This window comes from Chaetodon trifascialis, chromosome 5, assembly GCF_039877785.1.
Source record: "Chaetodon trifascialis isolate fChaTrf1 chromosome 5, fChaTrf1.hap1, whole genome shotgun sequence".
NCBI classification, from domain to species: domain Eukaryota; kingdom Metazoa; phylum Chordata; class Actinopteri; order Chaetodontiformes; family Chaetodontidae; genus Chaetodon; species Chaetodon trifascialis.
Genome location: NC_092060.1, coordinates 15,087,592 through 15,107,263, shown reverse-complemented (window position 1 = coordinate 15,107,263; position 19,672 = coordinate 15,087,592). Strand labels below are relative to the sequence as shown.

The following is a 19,672-nucleotide window of genomic DNA, read 5'->3' as shown; positions in this document are numbered from 1 at the left end:
TTCAGTCATATACTTTCAATGAACAGCTTTTTTTTCTTTATCAGTATCTTTTAGAGAGAATACTCCACAGATTTACCTTTGCATTCATAAAACATAATCGGACAATTTTGATTTAGAAAAAATATAATAATCAATACAGCAAACCAGAGATATGTTTTTTTCATTCCACACTCTTCTCTCCTGTCAGGTGCCTACACTACCCACAATGCAACGTGGCCACCAGCAATTCTGGTGTGTCATCCTAGTATTGGCTAATGTAGCTTTGTGCCGCTAGCCTCAAGCAGAGATGAAGCTACAGAGGTCTGGTAAGCTTTTCCTCTTCACACATTTTTTCAAACATGTAGTCCTGAGTGCCAGTCGATGTTGACTCAAGTGACATCACTTGAGGCAATTTATCAAACTTCATACAGTTCTCTGTAGAGCCAAAAATATACATTTTTTTTTCACTCATGCAGCATCTGTAAACAGACTGTGATGTGCAAAAGTGGTGGAGTTCTTCTTTAATGTTGCTACATAGTTGTTTACTTCCTTGAAGAGAGTCAACATTATCTTCTGAAAGTAGTGATAAACAGGACTGTTTACAGGATTGTGACAGTGTCAGAAAGTCTGATAATCTCCCACAGCCCTCCTATGTTCACTTCCTCTCCTTCCAACTCTTAGTATAATGGTAACAGTAATAGATGTACCGAGTGCAATGCATTGATGAACAAAAACAAAACAAAACAAAACAATAAATACATTCAACAGGTCCGAAGTTAAACTTGGTATCTCCGTCCTCACAAAGTTCTATCTAATTCCTTTAAATCCCACTTAAAGTGTGTGGGTGTATGTATATCACATGGTTGTAGATCTTATGCTTGGACGTGACATGATATTTCATAAAATGACTCCAATATTTATCAAAAAGGGACATGTTCCTACTAAAAGTAAGCACCATTTTGTTCACAGGCCATTTGTATGAGCCTGTTTCTTTGAACCACATGGAGGAGGAGTCTTCCATGCCAGGCCTATTAAGGAGATTTTAATGAATCATGCTGTAAGTTTTCTGTCCTGGGGCAATACCAATGTGTCCCCTAACGAGATAAGTCTGCGTAAACACGGTACAGTGGCTCCTATGGTATTCTTGGTTCTGTCTAATAAACCTCGAGTGATCGTCTAGTTCCACACAATCCCAGACATACAGTATGTATGAGGGTCCCTGTCTTTGTCTCACATCTAGGACACATTTTAGAGATACTGCTGGTCATGATGTGGAGTCTCTCTGGTAACAGAAACGTTCTGTAAAACAGATCCAAACAAAAAAATCCATTCCCCTCTTTGCCTAACAGTGGATGCTGTCCGTCCTGTTGTCCCTAGTCTGTAGGTACTGCAGGTTTTTGAGTTTGGTGGGAGAGTAAATGTCGCCCTCCAAAATTGAGAAGAACGAAGTATCTCGTCGTCCCCATCTCCAAAGCCATATTTTAGTAATCCCATTTCAAAGAGCAGCAGGGGGAGACGAGTTCTAATGAAAGGAGGCTTCAGTGTCACGGTGGTGCTGCAGAGCATACCTGCGCATCTGTCCAAACTCCAGAGATAGTATTTATGAGAGGATTATCTGCACCTGTTTTTAAAGTGTGATATCTGTTAATAAAAGGGACGGCTGCCAGTGAAAGCTCATCTGCATAAAACTGCTTCCAAGCAGGAGACTCATCAAAATTATTCAGCCAAATCCAGATTGAGAGCTGGCAGGGTGGAGTTTAAGAGGTAATATTGAGTTTGACATCGTCCTTCTCTTCAACTCCCCTCCATAGTTTGGGATTTATACCTTACAGGTCATGAAAAAGACTTTTGATTAAAGGTTGTTTAGTTTTACATAATTTTAGTCATGAATTGGGAAACATCCACAGTTTAATATTACAATTACCATCTTGAGCAGATGAGTGGCGTCATTTGAACATGTTTTTGGCGGGTGCTAGATATTATTCCCCAGTATGAATAAAACAAACATATCGATCCCAGAGTAAGTATTATGGACAGATGAGAATAGCTTTTTCAAAGCTTGATTTGTGTCTCTGCCTCCACGTGCCTGCTAAATTAAGATCTGAGATTTCTTTTTTCAGAGCCCTAGCTGCAAAGGATGGTGAGGCTATAGAGGGGAAAAGGTTGTTCACTGAATCCAAATCGAGATTAGTCCAGTCCAGCTATAAACTCGGCGGGAGAACATGGAACCTGCAGACAAATGCTGCTAAAGAAATTTGGATCATTCTGATGTGGACCTTATATGTTAAGCATCGTTATTGGCCCACTTGCCAGAAAGCCTCAGACAGGGACAGTCGGTATGTTATCTTGTGGTGGAACAAAAGAAAATTCTCCTGTGAGCATTTTCAAGTTATGTTTGTGCTTTTTATACCATCCATCCATCCTCTGAACAACACGAGGAGTCTACAGTCATGACCTAAATGCTAACATTAGCATGCTAACATGCTCACAACTAAAATGTTTATATTCTGACGTTTAGCAGGTTTAATGGTAGCCATATTCCCAGTTTTAGTTTAGCGCCTTGGCATGCTAACATTTGCTGAATAGTACAAACACAAAATACAGCTGAGGAGTAGTTGGTCATGAAAATTGGACAAATTCAATCTCTTACCCGATGAATGTTTGCACAAAATGACAGTCAATCCAATAGCTGATCTGATATTTTCAATATTTTTTTTGTCATTATGGATACTTGGACCTGGAGGCCGATACACATACCGTTACAGACTGTACTGGCCAGCTTCTGTCAAAGCGAGGGACAGGCCTATTACATAACAGCGCGTGTATACAAGTGTGTGTCGCTGAAGGAGGCCCAGGATACAAGCAGTATTTTATTTAACAGACCTGGTTCACACACACTTCAAACACACAGTGGCTTATTGCTTCGTAAGTCCCATTTGAGGTTGTGCAACGGAATGCTGCAGAGCATCATGCGCCTCACCCAGCGCCATACGTGACCCCTGTCAGCACCCATGGTGGGCAGCCAGATTTTTTTGTTTGTTTGTTTAGTTCAAGAGGAGGAGGAGAATGGGGAGGAAGGGTGCTTGAGAAGCCTCACGGGTCTGGGAACACACCGGTAATAAAATGGGAGAACTGGTTCCCGCACCGCTGCTGCGTCAGTACCTTTCCGTAAAGACGGGTCATCGTGCTCAAGCATCCCTCTGTTGGTCTTAGTGAGTGGGTCACAAAAAAACTACTCAACTGCTACTACAACTACTCAAAGTGGGTCAAAGGTCATGCAAGATCATTTAACTGAGGTAAAGATGAGAACATCAACAATATTTGACAAAATACATAACAAAGTACTGTTTTGAGTCTTGATGGCAAGAAGCAGTTTGACAGATGAGGATGTGTGTGTCAGAGAAAGTTAGCATGTGCATGCGTGTGCACACATATCTGTGTGATGAATTAGTCTCCAGACAGATGAACCGTCCCACTTGGAGGGATCGAACCACTAACCCCAAAGCAGAGTGGATAAATATTTGTCTTCAGCTGTCTTTGGAATGATTAAATATTATTCCAGCCACTGAATGACTCAGATGTTGCGTCAGACTGCACCAGCTTTGTTTCCCCTTTTAAAAGATATGGGGCGCCCTGGTAGCTCACCTGGTCGAGCTCATACCGTGTATCAAGCTTAGTCCTTAGTGCAGCAGCTCGGCTTTGATTCCAACCCGGCCTCTTTGCTGCATGTCATTACCTCCCTTTCCTGTCTCTCTTTAGATATCAACATGTATCTTTTGACTAACACTAACAACATATTGACTTAGAATATAAAGCTAGTTATATTCTGCATTTTTCTTTTTGCATCAAATTACATGAAATGACCAAAACCAACAATAAACTGATCCTACTAACTACAACTAAAACTTGTCTGTACATTGAAGGCCTGGTAAAGTTTATTCCTCCGGGCCATAGAGCTACACTGTTGTCCAAAAACAGTTAAAAACACACCAGTGAGCCATCCTGTTGTACATGCTCTTACATTACACTGAACGCTGCAGTATATTTTTAGTCACTCCCTCATACTGTAAATTCTCCTGGTGCTTTAAAAACTCACTTGGGCACCAAACGTGTATTAATCCGCAGCTGAAAATAGTCCCCAACCAAGACGTGCCCTCTTTGAGTAATGTTTGCCAAAAGCTACAGTCCCAAGCTGTTTTAGGAAACGACTGACCCTAAAATATACATCTGCGTTTCAAGTCATGCTAGTGGGTGGCTCTGTGAATGGAGGCCTGTCGGTCACACGGTGGATTGGTCCACTGCTGATTGGTCCAAACTGAACTGACTCAAAAACTATTGGATGAATTGTAAAAGCTTTAGTGATCCCTACTCTTCATCGTGAGCCATCACCAGGTCAAAATTTGTCCAGTACCTTGGTGCAAAACCAATATTCCCATCAACCTCAGCTGTACTTGCCATGTTAGCATTTAGCTAATGCTCTGTGAGGTAAAGCGTTGCCTGGATGTCGGTCCTCAGTCTTGTTAGTCTACTTCTTCAGATTGTGTAATGAATGTATGCTTTGAGCTCAGTGCTGCAAAGAGGGTAGAGGCGTCAGATGGTATTGAGATATGGAACAACAAATTGTTGGTTTTGTTGTTTTCACAGGATTTATTGACAATAAGAAAAATATTCACTAAACCAGCCCAATTCATTGAAATATCAACAGACCACATACCAACCACAAATTATTAAACTATGTATTTGTTTTTCTGCAACCTTGTCCCATAATGTTTTAGCACGACACATTGTCAACATTATCCAGCTGTTTCCAACACTGCTCTTTCCTCATGTCTATCTTTCTGTCTTAGGGGTCTGGAGGGTTTGCGGTCGAGACACTGGAGCGAGTATGGGCCCCGGCCCAGTGTCTGTGATTAGCTCATGGTTTTCCTCTCATTGCTTCACTCACTTGGCTTGTATAACATTAACGTGAGCACGTGATTGACAGGAGAAAAACTTTCAGCTATCTTGGAGATTTGCGTCAGTCAGGCAACCTGCAACCATTCTGCTGCTGTATCTGGTGTCCTAATGCTAACCTTGTGTGTGTGTGTGTGTGTGTGTGTGTGTGTGTGTGTGTGTGCGTGCGCGTGCGTGTGGTTTAACTGCAAACTGTGGATGTCTGTGTTCTGGTAATCAAAATAATCATCAATTCCCGCATAGGTTTGCCTAAATGTCTATTGCCGTGTGTGCCAGCGTGAGTTCACATTTCAAATGATTCATTGCGTGCAGTCCGTGCTCACACGCACGCACCTGTGTATTTGACAGTGTGTCAGTGACGTTTCACATTAACGTGAGTCAATCTGGCTGCTGAGCTCACTGCCATTAATCAGTGGGCAGCAGCAGGGAAGTCTGGGTTTTTCCTGTAACCTACTTTCAACTGCACAGACAGACAGACAGACAGACAGACAGACAGACAGACAGACAGACAGACAGACAGACAGACAGACAGACAGACAGATAAATAGATAGAAACAGAGGTGAGGCAAAAGGTATAATTGTTTACGTTATTGTTTATGACTGCAAGACACATCTATCCCCACTCCTCCTCTTCCTCTGTCTGCTCTTTTTCATCTTCCCTCATTCCTGGAAGGTTCACAGGCGAGCCAGCGACGTGGCTCGGTTTAAAGGTCCACAGTTGTCCAATTGTAGACTTACCTTTTGAGTCTGGCTGATTTTAGCCAGGTCGAGATCTTAAAGATCTTAAGACTAGCTGCTCCTAATCCACCTCAGATCACAACCCTGACCACAGCGTGTACGTGTATGAGATTGTTGAATGAAATATAGGCTGACTGCTTAGTTGCGTCATGGCCATGGATAATAACAGGAAGGTAACAAAAGTTCCTACAGATTTCACCAACTTTCATACACACACACACACACACACACACACACACACACACACACACACACACACACACACACACACACACACGGCCTCATTTAGTCTGAGCTTTGACATGTTGATAAGTGAGCGGTGCCTGGTAAGAGAAACCTCCCTGGTTGTCCATATGTGTGCCAGCTGTGGGAACTGGTGACCACTCGTCTCTGACGCACACACACACACACACACACACACACACACACACACACACACACACACACACACACACACACACACACACACAACCTGACCTGAGGAAAAGGGATTCCTCGGCTGAGATCACAGCTGGATCTTCCACAGGACAGAAGTATTTGAAAGGAGGAAAAAAAAACACTTAAAACCCTTTGATTCTCTCCAATGTCCAATCAGTAAATGAACTGCAGAAATAAAAGCCTGTGCTTCTGTCCAGACGTCTGCTATCCAGGCTGCGTGTCTGTGCTTGAGCCCCATTTCTCATTTCTCTCCCTGGATTTTACTGCCATTATTCAGCAACCCACACATCTCATGTTTGATACAGCGGAAAGAAAATATACAATGCTGAGTGGTGGATGTTAAGAGAGGCCAATGTGGTGTTGATTACCTTGTCAGCAAGGAGGTTGCTGAGTTTCCACAGTCAATGAAAAGACTAGAGAGAGGAAGATAGAAGGAGAGAAGAGAGGGACAGTGGAGGAGAGGAGTGAGGCTGTTAACTGCCTTTCCATACAAGGAGAGGTAGGGGGAGAAAAGAGGAGGAGGGGGAGGAGAAAGCGAGAGGCAGCAGGAGAAAGAGAGAGAGAGAGGAGGGTAATATGAGGAGATACAATGAGAGAGGGAAGGGAGGAGGAGAGAAATTTGGCGAGAGAGATAAAGACAGGGATAAAGGCTGATAAGGCTGCAGCAGACAGCAGGTTACAGAGGAGAGAAAGAGGAGAAGAAGTGAGAGAGTGAGCGGAGCTGTATCCTCTCTGAGGTCTGATCTGTGAGATTCTGCTGCAGCTTCTCTCTGTCACTGACTGACCGATCCGACACAGGTAGGACACACACACACACACACACACACACACACACACACACACACACACACACACACACACACACACACACACAGCACTGAGAATCCATTCATTCCCCGCAACACTCAGAGTCTCAGAGGACGGACTCGCCTTCCTTTTTTTTTTTTCTTATTTTTGGAGATCAGATATATGAGATCCAGTAGGATTGTTTGTTATGTCTGGAAAATGTAATATTTTTGAGTGAATGCATGAAGCAGCAGAATAAATGTTCAGATCTTTTACTTTCAAGTTGTATAATAATATCACAATACAAAAATACTCGATTACAAGTCAAAGTTATGCATTCATTCATTCATTGCATTATTATGAAAGTGTGTATACATAAAGTGTCAAAAGTTAAAATGAATTATGCCAAATGGCAGCTTTCAAAGAGGTATATCATTATGCTGCTGTGTGTATTGTGGGATTATTAAAACTGATGTATTAACACGTCAGCAGCATTTTAATGTTGAATGCTGCAGGAGCCAATTTAACTTCTTGTATACTTTTGAGTTATTTAATCTCTAACAATGCGACATGTTTTAGAAATATATGTTATATATCTTATTCTACGAGGTAACAATTAGAGCAGCCTGTGTAAAAAGCACAGTATTCCTAATTATAAAGTAGAATCAAATGGAAATACACACGTAAATTACACAAAATTGTACCCCAAAAAACTTATTTTCTACCACTTCATGCCATGTTTGATCTCACACAAAAATATTGTGCTCTTCTTTGTATTTGAATTGTATCTTTTGTATTGGACGTTTTTCCCTGAATGCAGATCTGTTCCCACTGAATACACACAACTTCATCTTTATTGATTTGTACATGTATTTGCAGATTTGCATCAGCATATGCTTCACCTTCTCTGGTGCAGTTGATACTCAGCACACAGGTATACACAAGCACTGTCCATCCATTAAATACTTCAGGAAAACCAAAATCTGCATGCCCTCCTCACTTTTCTCTCTGTGCACTGCTACCTACACTGTCATGATTTCCACTCCTCCTGCATGAGAAACAGTCAAGTTTCTGACCTCCTGTTGTGATGCGAGCCTGGCTGAGCGTGTCTGTGTTTCTCCGCATATGCATGAAGGGGAAAGGGTGTGTACAGGTATGTGCACATTATACAGGGGTGTGTGAAATGGTTAATTCAAGACAGAGTGATACATCTCTTTTCTCAGCACAAACTCGAATCCACCACTGGCCCCAAACAAAAGATTTTGGAGAAAAATCTGAGGGAAAACAGCAAATTACCTCCTCGTCATCCCCTTGTTAAAAATGAACATACTTCCCGCTGTGTGCACAAATCTGCACTTTTGCGTGCATACCTGCATGCCTGTGTATATGAGCAGAGCGGGATGCGTGTATTATCTCCACATGAGTCTACTGTAATTACACAGTGAAGGTGCCCATAGGGCGGCAGCCGCTACATTTGGCTCCACGCCACATCCCCTCATTTTATTGTGTCTTGTGCCTGACAGAAAAACTGCTGTGTGTGTCTGTCTATGTTGACTGATGAGTGCAGAGTCTGCACTTTATGTGGACTGAAAATAAATGTGTGTCTCTGTATGCATCAATAAATACCATACGGTCTATTATTGTTACTGTGTGTGTTTTCAGAAGCAGCAGCAGACATCAGCTGGTAGCAGATCTGTCTGTGTGCATGTACTGACCCAAAGTTCAGTGTGTCGGTGCGGGAATTCAAGAAATGTCTCTTTAGTGTGTTATAGTGTCAGTGTGACAAGTTCAGAGGGAAGGTCGCAGGGTTTACTGAACCAAAGTCTCAGTGTAGAATAAGGTCATCTGATAAACGGTTGTTCTTGCAGCAGACATCACATGACTGCCACTAACAGACTGCCCTTGACAGTATATCAGCCCTAAACCACTTAGTAGAAAGAAATCATGTTCGGCACCAAAACACTTTCTGTGAATTTCCAGTTGAGCTTCCTTTCTGGAATGTGTGTGTAAAAGAGACAGAAAAACCGGTCCATCTTTGCAACAACTTGTGACAGGACTGACCTCATTTTCTATACTGAACATAGTGGATGGAGCAGACAGGTAGCACTTAAGATCACATACTGATGTGAAAAACCTCCAGCTGCAAGTGGTGAATCTCCAGTCACCCGAACACACAGAGCATGAACACAAGCTTCAAAACCTGCTGATTATCTGTTTGAAAATAATATTATTCTGTCTTTTTTCCAAAAGAAAGTTACTTTTCGGAACTGGTTGCGTCGTTAAGCAGCTGATCCTGGAGTTTTATCTGCCTCCTGCTGAGCTGCAAAGTTGCAGCCAGTGAGATGATCAGATGACTGAGCAGTGAGATCAAAGCTGGGCTCGGTGTGTCTCCATACTCGTGGTATTTTTATGGCTGGCTGTTAAACTGTGCTGTGGTTAATATGCATTTAATGGAGACAGGGAATTGATAAAACACTCACCGACATATAAGGCTGCAGTCAGAATAGTGTCAGAGTTGGAGTTTTGCAGCTATATTGGCAGAGTAATACTATCTGACCTCTGGAAATAGACTTCAGGGACAATGTGCAGCGGGACATGAGGGTTATGTGCATTGGCGTGTGTGTTTGCGTGCACGTGTGTGTGTTTGTGCACTGGTCTACTTGCCCAGATTTAACTGTCTGCATTCTGCAGCTGCTTGAGGGTTTAGTTATAGTATAGTAACCCATAGAAACGCTGCACAAAGCTGCAGCCACATACAACATTCTCCCTTTGCGTAACACGCAAACAGAACAATTCATCTGTCATCAGCTCATAAACCGTCACCTCAAAGATAAAACATCTGCCTGTTAAACAGAAAATAGGTGAAATAACCCAAAGCATTTACATTAAAACTGTCCTTAAGCAATATTTTAGCCCGCATTTTGAATGAGTCTTAAAAACTCAAATCTGGAGCAAGTTAAGATGATGTGCATGCACGGATTCTTACATACGGTACAAAAGAATGGTCTACTGTTGCTCTGTAGCTTTAATTCTGCAACCGTTAGAACCAGACAGCTGGGCTGGACAGCACAGATGGGATGAGAATAAGAGCGTAGAAGGTGGAGAAGAGGATGACATAGAGGGATGTGTGTTCAGAGGCAAGACGAGCAGCGTGACCCTGATTTATATTCATCTCTAAGAGCATCATAAAAAATACACCCGCTGACAGCAAGCAAAAACTCTTCAGCTCAACACAATGAAATGTAAGGCTGGAAAGCAATTGTCATGCACGTGCCCTCCTCCCCTCACTTAATAGTCTGACTCAGCAGCCGGTGGTCAGTGGATGGTCAGTCGGTGAGGTCAGTAGAGCAGCAGAGCAGACAGGATTTGCATCTGTCCTCAGAGATGTCATCCGTGTTGTTTTATTTTAGGCCAGCTTCTGTGGCAGACATTACCGTGACAGCGATGAATGTTAACCGTTTTGCCGTGTAGCCACAGATTGGCCCTGGACCAACACACACTCGGCCCAGCCCAGGGGGATGTGAAGACTTTTTTTTTTAATTGAAGGCTCCAGGGTCAAAGGGTCCAACAAGCTTTGTTCTTAGATAAAATGTATGTGTTGTGATATGAAGACAGGGATGTGGAATTTTCCCCCTTCTACTGATTTTCCAGGGTTTGGTTTCCTTTGCGTTCAGGTTAGGATCCTTTCATTTGCTTGCTGATGGACAAACATTACATGCAAAGGACTTCTTCCTTTAAATGTGCCACACTTGTAATGGTATTCAAGAAAACTCTGGAATAGGAGCAAAATTTTCGTACAATCATCATTATTGGCATTTGTGCAGGGAACCCAACCATGTGCAAACCTGATACCTCTCAACCACGGGTTGAGGAACACTCACGCAGCCATTTTTCATTTCTCCATTTCTTTCAGATGATGTCATCAGAGCACCTGACTTGCGGTTGGCTGCAGCAGCTACTCGTACTTCTGAAGCTTTGCCTCACTTTTGCTGGGCCTTTGCGACCGCTCAATGGGACAGAGTGCACAGCGAAGGGTCCTGCTTCCTACATCCTGGTCTTTACAGGTCACTGGAGCCCACAGGCCTTCCCCAAGCAGTATCCACTTTTCCGACCCCCTGCACAGTGGTCCAAACTCATAGGTGAGAAAAACTGGGGGACAAAGAAACTGGTTGTTGGAAGATAAGCCCTTTCTTATGGAAAATCTGATGCCTGATAGTCCATTGAATTTTGACCGTTATTCCAGACTTGCAACAGCAGCGAGGAGTCAGTGGTTATGTGTTCACTCAGTCAAAATAGTGACCACACTGAGATGAAGGGACACTGGGTCAGACTCAGCTCCACCAAAAGACAGATTTTATGCTGCTGCCTCATGTGTCAGAGGTTTACGGCCTCATTGTCAGCACACACATGTGCACGCAGACACGAACACAGGGATGAGAGATGTTAATGAGCAAAGCAGCAAGAAGCTGAGAGCAAAAAGAAAGAAAGTCTAAATGCTACCAGATGGGGTTTTCTCTCTATTTCTCTAACTTCTGTTCAGCCATACCTTTAATATTTCTCTATTTCATCAACTCAATCCTACACTCCTTCCCACATTTCCGCTGGTTTACCACAGTGTTGGCGGTAAACACTGGAGGAGATGTTTCAGGACTGGTGAAGGTGGGTGATGATAGTCGGGGTGTGGTGGGGTCAGACCGCTTACCTCAAAGCCAGGAGGAGGAGAAGAAGAAGCCATTCAGGCCCCTCTATTCTGTTTTTTTTTTTTTTTTCCAGGGCCATGGAGCATAGGATGGATGGCAGATGTGTGTGCATGTATGTGTGTGCATTAGACTGCTCTTGTGCATCATTGTTTGTGGTTTTGTCTGGTTTCCAGCTCTCTCACTGGTGCCCTGCTGCCCTGCCAGATGGTGATGGCCTACTTACTCCATATAGAGACATGCACCGGAGATTCTGACACACCCGTAATGGTTTTTAATGTCCTCGGGAACCAGTGAACTTCTCTTTGTCACAAAAGAAGAAAAACACAAGGGCCTCAATGAGCTGACAGTCTGTTGGTGGGGGACAAAAAGAACGTTGGAAATGGTTTTTGTCACAGCTCAAAGGAAAGCATAACCTGTTGGGGGCTTTGGGGGCCTGTGATGGTTTTGTGTTATTGTGGAGACCTGGGGTTGAGGTACCAAGGACAGTGCCAGAGGGAAGAGGGAACAGAGTTTGTCTTGGCCAAAGAAAAGACACCAGCAATTTAGAAAGTGGGCTTTAACGTCTTGGTGGGGCTTAAACGTGATGTGTTATCGAGTTTCAAGGTCTTGATGCTTGTGGGAAATTTGTTAGGATGGAAATGCAATTAAGTGCATAAGTAATGGCAGTTTGGGGAGAAACAAGATAGTGTGTGAAGTGTGCTGGGCAGGTTGTGTGTGTGTGGCTCCATGCGGTGTGTGTGTTAATACATGTGTCAAGAGTGTTTAAGTATAAATGCACGCTTGTGTGTGTGTGTGCCTGTACGCAGCTCTGAAAAGTGAGGTAAGGCAGAACCATCAGAGCATTTGTCAGCGTGTTTCTGGCTAACCTTACTCTGCCCTTAAAACCACTGGCCCAGGCCAGTGGCTCTGTGGGTTTCAATATGGAGCTCCAGAACCTGCGGTACAAAGAGTTTAACCTAAATCAGTCTCCTGATTCTCAACAAATTCATAGATAACAGAACTAAATATGAGAATGTGATTAAAATGGTTCTGTGGCCCGACAGGTATGAACAAGTATTAATAACGGTTTCAGTATTGTTAAAAAAGAGACATTTTTGTCCTCCATCTGGCCGCTGGCTCTGAGATCCTGACCTATCTCCTGGCAGCTCTGGCCTGTGCTGTGGTTTTATCAGTGATAGATGGAGAAGAGATGTAACTATAACTGCTCAATAATGCCAAAGACATGCATGTGGGCAATTCCTTCAAATTTATCTGTTTAATTGCAGGAAGTAGGAGGCAGCCATAGAAATACATACAGGCTCCATGGTGGAAATGATCTCACTGTCTGGCTGAGGCGCTGTGGTGTTTCACTGACATTGATATGCATTCCAGCGAATAAGCATCTTACTTCTGTCTTCTCCTCTGTCTTGTGTTCCTTTTCTTGCTTTAGCGGTCAGCCATAATCGCCATTTTCAGCTGTGGGAGGAGGGTGCTCCAGCCAGTGCAGGGGTGCAGAGCTTCGCTGAACTCGGGGTGACGGTGGAGCTGATGAAGGCGGCCAAGGAAGCCAGGAAGAGACGCGCGGTCGGCGCCATGTACCGAACGGTCGGCATCCCTAACGGCATCGGGCACAGCTCCACGGAGTTGCTCATGCAGCCCCGGAGCTCATTGGTAGGCACAAATAAAACTTAAGTAGTCATTCACAAAAGCACACACATGCTCAGACACAGTAAGTCACACAAACCGTCTGTTTGACTAAATCTGTTCAGTCATCTGGTGACCCGTGCCTCCATATAATGTCGTCCATCCGCTCTGACCAAACACTTCACCACTTCTTTCCACTATCCAATCAGACTATGTTTAGCCCAAGCTCTGAAGCCCTGCAGCCACAAACGCCCACATCCATCCTGCGCGGTCTGCACTCTGTCTGCTGCATGTCCCACTGAACTCTGTGAGCTCAGGGTGAGGGGCCCAGGATGAAGTTTAGTAAAAGGAATTCTTTGACAATTTGGGAAACACGTTTAATCACTCTCCTACCCAGAGTTAAATGAGATGATCGATACCACTCTCATGTCTGCACGGCTAATTTAGCTTAGCGTAAAGACTGGAGGCGGGGGGAAGAGCTAGCCGGGCTCTATCGCACAGTAACAAATTCTGCCTATCAGCACCTCTACAGCCCACTAATTAACATATTACATCTTGTGTGTTTAATCCATAAAAAAAAAAAACAAAGTGGAAATAACATTATGCCATGTTATTGGAGGTTATGTGCTAGATTATTTCTTGGCTTGACTTGACTGGATTCTTGTTATCATCCCCCTGACATGACTACAACCCCCATAATACTGCAATTCATCGTTTTTGTACAGATTAAACAAACAAGATACTATAATGAGTTAATTGGTGAATTGAGTCGATGCTGGTAGGAGGATTTTGTTACTTTTGGACAGAGCTTGGATAGCCAGTTACCCCGTGTCCAATCTTCACGCTACGCTAACCAACTGCTGGCTCTAGGATGGAGAGAATGGAGTTTCTCATCTAAACCAAGCAAATATACAAATACATATACTTCCTAAAAGTTCAAACTATTCCTTTAAGGGTAAAAATAAAGAATAGGTTCAAATCTTATCAAGTCTACCTCTATAATATTCTCACATATGTACACTGAAAGTTGATGGTTGCTGTGATCGTTCTTCCTCACCATATCGGCCTTGAAGTGATCCCTTCCTTGCGTGCAAAACTGCATTCTGACGTTCAGCCGAAGCTAATGTGAGGCTTCATCAGTCTGATTTAGCCAAATCGAGTGGATATTTTCCAGGGATATTTATAGTGCAGAATCACCTCTTTGTGTTACTATCCCTTTAGATCTAGCCCTATTTGGCACCAAAACGACAAAAAATGGCTGATACCCATTTGATTTGGCAAACTCAGACTTCTGAAGCCCCATATTCAAGGTTGATAAATGGGCTGATAAATGTGGACGGCTGTTGGGCAGCATCCGACTAGGGCACAACTTTGCTCATCGCTAGACTGCAGGATACCACCACTGCTGAACAGTGCGTGAGTTTGAGAGCAGAGGGTCATGGTCTTTCTTTCTGTTTTTTTGAGGCTTAGGCTAAATTTGGGCCAAGGGCTTAAACAAAGGCAAAGGATTTGAGGTAGGAATGAGGTATGGCACTGTGGAAAAATGTCTCTAGCTAAACCTAGAAATAAAGCATTCCTTTATGTGTAAAGCACATGTAGCTGATGGATGAGAGAGGAAGAGGTGAAGAGGAAGGGTGGACATTTACTGGAGTTTTTAGAAATAGGTGCGTGCCTGCCTAAAAGTCTGGTGACCTACATTTGTTTATTGGTTATTCCACTGCCTGAACCCAAGGGCCCACAAAAATCAACAACGACCCCATCGGAGGGCATCTTTGGTAAGTACTTGTCAATGACAGCAGCTTTGCAGCTTGTCGTCAAGATGCATGATGTCTGTGGTGGCTCTTAAATGAGTCTGTCTGTTTTTAGATCAGTAGACGGTACCAGAAACAAAGAACGGTATGACTATCGTGTGTTTGCGTTGAACGTGACAAAGACAGACTGAATGATGTGAATCTGTTGACAGCTTAATCCGCTGTTCTGCGTTTCTGTCTCTTTCGCACACTCACGTGTGACTGCCATCCCTTTTCCCTTCCCCACAAACCAAAACAAACACATATGATTCTGATCTCCATACTCATGAGCCTCCTGCTGTTGCTGTTAAAGGTGTAATTCAAAACAGGCTCATACATCCAAAGAAGTACCATGTAGCATCCAACTGGCATTTTTCTTAAAGATTCAGTGTTTTGGAAGATCAGTGGCACCACAGAGAAAGGGACAACTCCTGAGCATTAAGGCCAGTTTGCATGTTTTATAGGACAACTCGTTCTCTCCGTGGCTCTGCAGATGATTTGCAGTGAGGGAGAAAAAGTGAGCAGGATCATGGGAGCTTTGAGCAACTCTGCTCTGCGCTTTCGAGATACTTCTTGCAAACCACCGCAGACTGATCAAGCCAGTGAGGTGGGATACCCCTGAGTAGACATCCCTGCTCCTGATGGCTATAGCAGGGTTGCAAAAGCTGCTGTTTGAGAGGAGGCTGAAAACGACAAGGGCAAGGAGGGATTTTAGCAATGGAGGGAAGGAAGGGAGGAAGGACGGAAGGAGGGGATCAGCAGAGGATTCTGAGAAGCAACAGAGCTGCTTCTGATTTGGTTTCTCTGTTTCTTGCCGTGCGTCACAGGCAAGAAAACAGACCCCATGTGTCATGCTGATGCTACCTGCCTCCTGTCCTGAGTGGTCTGTACTGCCTGGTGCACTGGTTTGATGTCTGTTCCAATACTCTTCCATCCACCAGTGCTCTGTCCGACTCCAGGCCACCCTTTCCTAGGCATCCAAAATCAGCCAAAGCCCACCCACCCTTCCCTGAGCCTGAGCAGTTCAGCCCAGGTCCTCAAGTATTGGGCTGTGAGTGAGGAGGCGTTTTCAAATGTGCTGTTTTCTGGGCGTCTGCCACCTCAGCGTGTGCTGACCCCCAGGCCACTTCCTGTATGAGGTCACCAGCTCTCAGGAAACATCCATCACACAGGAGACACAGCCTACCCCTGCACAGGAAACTGAGTGGGTGTGCACAAATGTAGTCCCCAGTCTCTGCATTTATTACAAAGTTTATGAATCCTGACATCAACAGTGTGTGTGTGTGTGTGTGTGTGTGTGTGTGTGTGTGTGTGTGTGTGTGTGTGTGTGTGTGTGTGTGTGTGTGTGTGTGTGTGTGTCTCCTTATGTTATGCTGCGCACACAGACACACAAATACATCATATATCATCAGACAAGGGGCAGTATAACACAACATTAGTGTGGCTGGTGGGGCAATCAGAATGTTTAAGATCAATTGATTGTTTTTTTTCATGTTTCAGATTTATTTTTTATTTCTTATTTTTTTTATTCTACCCTAAAAAATGTTGTTCAGCTTGCAATCATCTAGAGTGCTGCAGTTTGACTTTTGACTGGAGCCAGAAAATAATCACAGCTGTGCTTAGATTCCTGTCTGGGTCCAGTAAGATTGATTGTAACTTATGTCTTCTTGTATTTCATTGCATTTTCTTTGTAGTTTCATTTACAGTCACAATTTGACAAAGCAAAGAAAGACAAGAAAGCCACATCAATGCAGCAGCGCAATGCATCAATATTTAGACACAGCACATACAAAACCAGTATCCTGAGAAAAGAACAAAGCTCTTGGGTATATGAAGAAAGAAAAGCACAAAGAGAAAAGGAAAGAAACCAGAGTACACTGTCATGCTAGCGGCTCTGTGAGGTTGTGCTTTGGCACGGCAGTGTTTTGAGCTTAACGCTAACATCAGTATACAAACATGCTCACGGTACAAATGCTCATACGATGATGTTTAGCAGGTATAACGTTTTAGAGAATGAGAATTAGCATAAAATACAAAGCTGAGGCTGATGGGAATCCTTTTGGCTTTGCAGGTATTTAGCTGTGAGGTAAATTAATTGTAGACCTGATGATGGTGCAACTTGATCTATAATGAATGATAGTGCATAATCTGTGCCTTTCTTGTTATTCTAACTGTGCATTTTTAAGGCTCTGTCTATACTCTGTGGACTAAATTTCCATTTTGGACAGTGAAGTTTGGACTAAATGTATTCTCTGTTTGACCGACAGTTGTCCCTGATGGTGAAGATGATCCCCAGCCCCGACTGGTTTGTTGGCGTGGACAGCCTAATCCTTTGCGAGGGCAGCCGGTGGAAACAGGAAGTGACCATTGACCTCCAGCCTTATGATGCAGGGACAGACAGTGGATTCACCTTCTCCTCTCCCAACTTCCCCACCAGTCCCTCAGAAAACATCACAAAGGTGAGCTCTTGCAGGGTTCACAAGGGCAAGACCATCATTCGTTAGTACGCAGACTCATTCATTTGGACATTTGTGCATTTATTCCAAAGACATAGCAAGGTGAAAACAGGTGGCCCTGTTCTTAAAATAGGTTTGCAACATGGGTATGTGGCATCATTCTTAGCTGTCTCCACTTAAATGATTGCTTGGCGGCCCTCATGCCTGACCTGAAATGATTGGAGCAGAAAAGGGCCTCTCTTACATAATAGGCCATCTATCCTTTCCCAGCATGTGTTTTAAAATGGGCTATTGTGTATTTGAACTCTTGAGAATCTACTGGCTCCCCTGATGAATTATACCCGGCTGTTCTTCAGATCACATCTCAGATGCCAAACCATCCAGCCAACTCCTTCTACTATCCACGCTTAGAGGAGCTTCCACCTATCGCCAGCATAAAGATCACTCGACAGAGCAGGTCACCTGACCGTCAAACCCCAATGTCCAATCATATTCTGCCAAACTCTATCAGTCCCCAGCGTTTCTCAGGTAAGACCAGAGGATCAGTGGTGCCCTAGCATTTCACCTGCAAGATTACTTTGATTTGTATTACATGAACGCTATAATATGGTTCCAGTTCCAGATCTTTGACCCTACAGCCCCATCTAAACAGTTCCTCACAATCTACAGATGCTGCAATCAAAAGCTAATAGACACAGCCCTTGTTTCCACTGAGATTTCTCTGTCTAAAGTTTTTCTTAATTCACACATACTGAATGTTCCTCACATGTCTTCCCCCTTGATTCAGCGACACCTCTGGACTGTGAAGTTTCTCTCTGGTCATCCTGGGGCTTGTGTCTGGGCCCCTGCTCCAGAGGTGGTGTCCGTCACCGCACACGCTACATCCTCTTGCGGCCAGCCAACGCTGGCACCCCCTGCCCTGAGCTGGAGGAACAGGCTGAATGCGTACCACTCAGCTGTATGAGACTTCAGTAACTGATGCTGCCAGTATTCAACACTGGGACTCTCATGTTGTTACTGCTGGACTGAGAGATGTTACTGCATCTTGAGCATTTCCTTGATAATGCAAAAGATTTGTGTGTTTGTCACGGTCAGATTGTGGATATTTAAGACTTGCTTCATTGCCTGGGCAACCTGTTAGCATTAGTGAGCGTACACTCCTCTGGGTGTATTTTAATGGCAGCAAAGGGAAATTGAAGTCTGAGTGCGACAGAGTGTTGGACAGTTTTAATGTTTGAGATAACACTTTGAATGTGTTCAGATAATATGTGACTTTTATAAATTGTTGTGGATGCAGAATAGAAAAACTGAGAGGAGGGTGCATGACCAATGTGTCCCCTCAAACACCGGTATACTGTATGAGACTTGTCATGGTTTGTTCCTTTGCAACAACATATGCAAAGGATATGTTGTTGCTGCTGATAGCAGCACACCAGAGTAACAAATCTTCAACTCATGCACGCACACACAAACACACATCCACACTCCTGTGCACTATTGTGCACACAGAATTCTGCACACAAAAGTCCTTGCACATATTGCATAGTTTTACAGGCACGGAGGCGTTGGTTTACATAGGTAACCTATACATGCTTGGCACATGCAGCTCTTTCAAAATAACCTCACACCCCGATTTATAAATACCACCTTTTACAAGAAACACCTAATAGCTGTGTCGAGGCTTAGAGCCAGTCTAAAGAAGCTGGCCTATTTTATAATAAGATGCAGGTTTTTATAGAAAGGAAAATAAATATTTGTATTATTATCTCTTTTGACATTTTCAATGTTTTTGTATATACTGTATGATGTATCTTGCATAACTCATGAATAAATATGGAGGTGTGTTTTTCAAATAGAAAAAGTCTGTGTGATTGTGTTCCCTCTATGGCTTTTCAGTTGGAAAGTGTTATCATGTAAGAGCGTTGTGTGTGACAGAGCAGAATTTGACCACTTTTGACACTTCTTTATTTGTGCCTAAAGGACGCACAGCCCAAGTGCAAAAATACACAGGCATAAATATTACAGTATGAAAAGATGAGTTCCTTATGTTCACAAATATAGAAGTCACACTTGTGCATATTCATAGATGAAAATTAGATGTATTCCACAATATCTCTCGAGCCTAAACTTTGATAACTCAGTGCTTCATGGTGCAACGCTGCTGTCTTTGTGATATTTAGGTTAATAATTGAATCTAAACATAAACTTT

At 43.5% G+C, this 19,672-nt stretch overlaps 1 protein-coding gene across 3 annotated transcripts; it reads left to right on the top strand.

Annotated features, from left to right (window-relative positions):
• The first annotated feature begins 275 nt into the window (after positions 1-275).
• Positions 276-19,313, top strand: spon2a (spondin 2a, extracellular matrix protein). 3 transcript variants are annotated; one of them, XM_070962852.1, is made up of 7 exons: positions 6,737-6,906; positions 7,774-7,828; positions 10,808-11,033; positions 13,024-13,244; positions 17,275-17,466; positions 17,820-17,991; positions 18,251-19,313. In XM_070962852.1, exons 3-7 carry the CDS (start codon positions 10,808-10,810, stop codon positions 18,436-18,438), a joined length of 999 nt encoding a protein of 332 aa, XP_070818953.1. In that variant the 5' UTR covers positions 6,737-6,906; positions 7,774-7,828; the 3' UTR covers positions 18,439-19,313. The 3 variants fall into 3 exon arrangements, with proteins under 3 accessions (XP_070818954.1, XP_070818952.1, XP_070818953.1); XM_070962853.1 differs by lacking the exons at positions 6,737-6,906; positions 7,774-7,828 and adding an exon at positions 276-305 and having other exon boundaries at positions 18,251-18,573; XM_070962851.1 differs by lacking the exon at positions 7,774-7,828 and having other exon boundaries at positions 6,713-6,906.
• Positions 19,314-19,672: the final 359 nt, after the last annotated feature.